The sequence below is a fragment of the Sinocyclocheilus anshuiensis genome, unplaced genomic scaffold (assembly GCF_001515605.1).
Source record: "Sinocyclocheilus anshuiensis isolate Anshui unplaced genomic scaffold, SAMN03320099.WGS_v1.1 scaffold38, whole genome shotgun sequence".
Taxonomy (NCBI): domain Eukaryota; kingdom Metazoa; phylum Chordata; class Actinopteri; order Cypriniformes; family Cyprinidae; genus Sinocyclocheilus; species Sinocyclocheilus anshuiensis.
In genome coordinates, this window is record NW_015544213.1 from 1,124,905 (window position 1) to 1,130,639 (window position 5,735).

A 5,735-nucleotide genomic window follows, 5' to 3' on the forward strand; every position below is an offset into this window, starting at 1 on the left:
CTTACACTGTGGTTACATACTACGTACACATCTAGTTACTATGTAAGTACACAGGTATTAGGGCCACTTAATATAAAGTGGGAACAAATAAAATGATATGCAGCCTAATTAAGACACCCAGTGCTCTGATGTAATATTGTTGGTTTTACATAATCAAAATTGTGTAATTATTTTCTGATGAATGTGCTAACATAGACTCTCCATGGTTTAACCATGGTTTTATTGCTAAAAGTGTAGTAATGTAGATTACCATTTGTATAACCAACTTTATTTTACAACAAATATCATGGTTAAACTATGGTTGGTGCAGCAAAACCATGGTTAATTTGTGGTCATGGTTTTTTAGGATGAACAGAGCTTTGGATAGCTATTTTACTTATAGGTGCATCTCAATAAATTAGAATGTCGTGGAAAAGTTCATTTATTTCAGTAATTCAACTCAAATTGTGAAAACCTGTATACTTGTCTAGATCAGCTTTGAATAAAGAGAGGTTTAGAGCCAGATTTTTGTTTATGCATGCGAAATTTAGCTAGCAGGAAACACAAATCAATTAAGTTATATTTTGCTATATTCTCTTTTGAGTAGACAAACAATCCAAAGAAAACTGCTGCTGTAATGTTGTTGGTTTTACATAATCAAAATTGTGTAATTATTGTCTGATCAATATGCTAAGATAATTAATCTTTTTATGAATTATGAGTATGTTAGCTACCATAGCTATAAATAAAAACTTTAGATTACATTATACTGTGGCCAAAAGTCTATCATAAATGTGAAAATTTTGGGGTAGTTGGATGTGGGAGGGGGTGTCGTCTGCTGTTATATCCCCACCAATGTTAAAATCAAACCTACGCCTTAGCTATTAGCTAATATAGATTCAGCTTATAAAGTATAGATCCTTTAATTTTTTTTTTAAATCTCAATAAAGATTTAGATTTGATATCTTGATCATATCTCTTTCTGAACAGAATCCAGGCCAAAATGAGAAAATTATCCTTCAGCTTCAGGTGAAGCAGTTGCAGAGGGTTTTACAGGAACAAAACGCATTGCTCTCTCTTATCAGTCCAGGTACGTTTGGAGAAACTCTTACATAACAGGCTTAATTAAAGGTAAAGTTGTTTATGATGTTTATGTTATTGAGAAAATCATCATTCTTTAGGCTTTCAGTTCTGAATGCACCACTCTTTATCTTCATTACAGAACTTTACTTTTTCTTTCAGGACAGATTTTATCTCCCACATTCTTAGCGCACTGGCAAGTCCAGACACCTCCAAGCTTTTCAGATGCTATTCGCCCAAAACCTGCTGGGAGTTTAAATGCCTTTGAGGAAAGCTCAACCAAAGCCACATGTTCTGGTGAGGTTGAGAATGAGTCAGAGGCTCTGGCTACTAATAACACCAATGGTAGGAATCAAGAGGTCCTTTATCTTTATAGTCTTTAGAAAAAGTTATATTTACAATAGTATGGAAATAAAATTCAATTTGAGATACCATGTTCTCTACATATCAGTAATCAAATCATAATTACACATGCAACAAATTCTGAAATGCAATTAAAACAGGAAATCTTGCCCATTTCATCCTCTGTTCCTGACAGAGAAGTTTCTTAAATCATGCGCTTCTAGTTTCCAGACTACAAATCATTAGTCACATTTACAAATGTAAATCACTCACATCAGAAAGTCCAATATAAGCAAGACACATAAACAGGGGGTGAATTAAAAAATGAATTGACATGCTTCAGTGTGACATGCTGCTTCATCTAAAACTATTTTTAAAAGCATATGGCTAATTGTTTTGTCATTATTATGCATTCAGCGTTCATGACCTTATATCATTTTATTTATTGTTAAATAGTAAAATAATATGAGGTCATGCGCTGAATTCATAATGATTACATGGACTATCTGTACATCTGTCACACCACAGGGCCATTTAAAATGAACTAGAGAAGGCAGAAAACAAATGTGATTTAAAATGGTCACAGTGCCTAAAATATACATTTCTGTAATTTATACATTCCTATCAATTTTAACCTAAACTCCAGACTTTGATTTTAAAAAGAAAAAAAAAAAAACTTAAAAAAAAATAAATAAATCTTGGACATGATACTGTTTGTGTCAACTACACACATACTATTCGAAATGTATTAAAATGCAATTGCAAGCAACTAATTGAAATTCTCCCAACATCCTTTTCAAAGGATCTTCTTTTTTTTACTTAGTTCAGTCATCTGCAGTATCTTCTGAACTTTCCGGTTGTTCCTTCTCCAGTAGAAAGGGGAGATACATTGATATGTATAACTTCTTAAATTTACTGCTGCTCAGGCAGTACAGGATTGGATCCAGCAGACAGTTCAGATAAGACAGACAAACAAGCCCATCGTACAGTTTAACGACAGTAACTTTTTCCTCTTTCATCACGAGCCCATCGATATGTAGCTGCACCGCTCTTGTTAAGGCATACGGCAAGAAGCAGACAGCAAAGACGAAAACCACCGCAGTGACGAGGAACATCGCTCTCCGGAGCTTAGTCTTGTCGCCCACCGACTTCTGTTTAAGTCTTCTGATAATCCGTATTGAGCAATACACAAGAACAAAAAAGGGGATGAAAATCTGAGTAAAAAACACAATTTCCCTCAGTAGAACAATGGGACTGATTTTCTCATCTTTTTCACTGCTGTTGCATCTGATAAAACTTTGCAACATGGCTGGAATGGTCAAAATTCCCAGCAGCACCCAGATGAATACAGAAATCTGAGGCGACAGTCTCAAAATCCTCAGAACTTTCCTCTTCCCAGGATGGACCACGCTAAAATATCGATAAATGGAGATGACCGTCAGGAAGGCGATGCTGGCTCCTCGGTTGAGAAACTGCAGAAAGAGCTGTACTTTGCACACTACCTTCTGTTCACTGCATTGCTGAAAGTTATAAGCCTTTACGGGCAATCCAATCAGCAACAAAATATCAGCCAGGACCAGATTGAACAGGAAAATGTCAATGGTCTTAGATTTCCAGAACTTGAGCTTGAAGACGAAGAGATGGATAACTGTAATGTTCAGCAGGAGACCCAAGATAAACTCCAGCACTACCACAGAAGAATAGAAAATGTACAGCGCTCGGTTTTGGTCGATGTTGTCCTGACAGTTTTTGTCTGCGGTGTCCACGTTTGTGGAGTTGTCCATATTCTCCAATTTTTGATTCCGGGTCCAAAACGACTTCTAATGTAAGTAGACGACACAACTGTGAACGTCTGTTCTACCAAAGCAGAGCATTTTAAAGCTGCTCAGACTTGAAGGCAAAGCACCTCCTCTGCTGGAGCGTTCAAGTCTCTACTTGTTGAGAGGTTACAGTAAATGCCTGATGTCACGAACTGCCATGAAAAAGACAAAAAAAAGGGCCGTCATCAAAGACAACTAATGTTTAAATCTTTTATAGAGCACTCAGTGAGCGTCACTGATAAGATCAAGTGTCAGGAAGGCTGACACAATGGACAAAGTTAATGCACACTTTAAAAAAAGCAGCTAAAGACATAGTCTTATGTATTTGCAAAGATCGTATCTCATAAGAACAGAGCATATTATGGCAGTACAATAGTAGGGTGTGTTGACTTCACTGTGCAAGTTATAACAAATGTACATGAAAAAAATGTGATGGTTATTGATCTTCTGTCTGAAACACCTTAGTTTGTATACTAGGACTATTTAGTGGCTTGTCCAAACAGGCCTGAGAAGACTGAAGGGTTTTTGTGAAGAAAATTAGCTGAGGGGCAAGTATTGCCTTTTTAAGCAAAAGGACATGACCTGTTTAAAAGATTTGCCACGCCTCCCATTTGCATAGCAAGTCATTTTTTACAGAAGGTTAGTATTCTTAACAATAACATGACTATATCTTGCATAATGTTGGAAAAATAAATTGCATAACATTTGTAAGTTCGAGTTACCTCAAATATGTTAGGTAATAATATTAAATGATATTTCAATTTGCATTGCAGATGTTGCACCATCAGCAGAGCTCAGACACTTGTCTCCTATTAAAGAAGAGTCTTCAGAACCTGCACAAGAAGACTGTCCTCTTAGCCCTTTCGGATCGAGGCAAAGTCTCCCACCAAACCCAGAGGAAAGGTATTATATTATATATAATTTATATAACCGGCTATAGTATATATATAACATAGACTAATGAACTACTTGGTTTCAATTTTTTTATTTTTTTTTTATTAAAATGATGAATGTAACTGTTTATTGAAAAAAAAATTCTGCAGTAATGGCTGCTGAAAATTCTGCTTTGCAATCACAGGACTATTTTAAAAATTGCAATAATATTTCACAACATTAGGCTACTGTTTTCACTGCATTTTGATCAAATAAATGCAGCTTTCATGAGCATAAGAGACTTCTTTCAAAAAATATTCATATCTTACAGACCACAAACTTTTGAACAGTAGTGTAAATAAAATAAATTTGCAACATTTAAAAGCTTTACAGCTTAATAAAAATAATATATTTTAAACACAGGCCTATTAGACCAGGACTGAGAGAAGAGCAAAAAACATTTGAAGATTTTGTTGAAGAACATCTCAAAACAGACCAAACTATTCTCCAACATGAGCATCAGGTATGAGCAGCATTCAAAAAGTAACTCACACAGTTTAAGTCTGTTCTTAGCAATATCCTCTCTATTTTACAGACTAATACACAAATCAGGGGAGCAGAGAAGAAGAATTTCCTTCGTAAAGGAGAAGGAGCGTTTAGAATTTCGAAGGGTAAGGACTGCTCCCAAGGACTCCAGAGGAGATGCTCTGTTAGTCCACAAATGCTGAACATGAAGTTCAGTCAGCAGATGGTATGTCCCACTGAATTTCATCAGAAAGAGATGCCAAATATGAGCAGTCCTGGACTGAAGGGTGTAGGAAACCTCAGTGACCAAAGATCGGGCCTGGAAGACTATCTAAAGAAGCCCGTTTCTCTACAAGATGATGATTTATCATCAAACAACAAAGGGAAATTCAAAGCTTTGACTGCTAATAACAATGCAATCTCACTTAAAAGTAAGCACAGTGTAGGAGTCGTGAGGAATTATGGTAAAACCAATGGAAGCAAGTCAAGTGGATCTGCTCTGGCACAAAGTAGAAAAAGTGTTGGTTTTAAAAAAATGAATGACCACATTGTCAAAATCGCTGAGAAAAAGTGTCTAACTACAAACTACAGCCAGAGTGGATATACATCTAAAGAAGTCAGTCTAACTGACGAGGTGATGGAGTCACTGGCTCTTAGCGATTCTCGCGACAGCACTACCAGTGAGGACGGACCCAACTCTCAGTCTCAGCGGCCGTTACCTCTTTACCTCTCAAGGCACATAGATCACAAAGATCAGAGTTTGGATTTGTCAGACGGAGACTACGCTAGTGATGCCCCGAGTGAGACTCGATTCAGTGAAGAACATCGCACTTCTACTCCTACGTCCAGTTCCTCAAGCTTCAGCAGCAGTTCTGAACTCAAGAGCTTACAGGGGTCTATGGCTAACTGCTCCAAAAAAACAGAAGAAAGGGGGACCGACAGTGACTTTAGACAACCTTCTGCTCCTGAACCCCTCACAAAGATGCTCCCAAAAGTCAAAGTTACTCCAGAAGACACCACTCATGTCATGGGACTAGAGCAACCACATACTCCAATCAGGTTTTGTAGAAAGATTATAAATTTTCACTTTTTTTTTTTTTTTTTGGTATTTTGAAA

The 5,735-nt window shown here is 36.8% G+C and overlaps 2 protein-coding genes across 2 annotated transcripts in view; one reads left to right on the forward strand and one right to left on the reverse strand.

Moving 5' to 3' along the window:
• The window catches only part of LOC107697137 (centromere protein J-like), a 17,781-nt gene that overhangs the window by 2,271 nt on the left and 9,775 nt on the right, over positions 1 to 5,735 (forward strand). The window contains exons 3-7 of the mRNA XM_016497789.1: positions 970 to 1,069; positions 1,222 to 1,404; positions 3,995 to 4,124; positions 4,518 to 4,617; positions 4,690 to 5,678. Coding sequence (XP_016353275.1) covers positions 970 to 1,069; positions 1,222 to 1,404; positions 3,995 to 4,124; positions 4,518 to 4,617; positions 4,690 to 5,678 — 1,502 coding nt within the window. The remainder of the gene's footprint in view (positions 1 to 969; positions 1,070 to 1,221; positions 1,405 to 3,994; positions 4,125 to 4,517; positions 4,618 to 4,689; positions 5,679 to 5,735) is intronic.
• Positions 1,452 to 3,838, reverse strand: gpr31 (G protein-coupled receptor 31). The gene has a single exon (XM_016497812.1). The coding sequence runs from the start codon at positions 3,183 to 3,185 to the stop codon at positions 2,226 to 2,228; it is 960 nt and encodes a 319-aa protein (XP_016353298.1). The 5' UTR covers positions 3,186 to 3,838; the 3' UTR covers positions 1,452 to 2,225.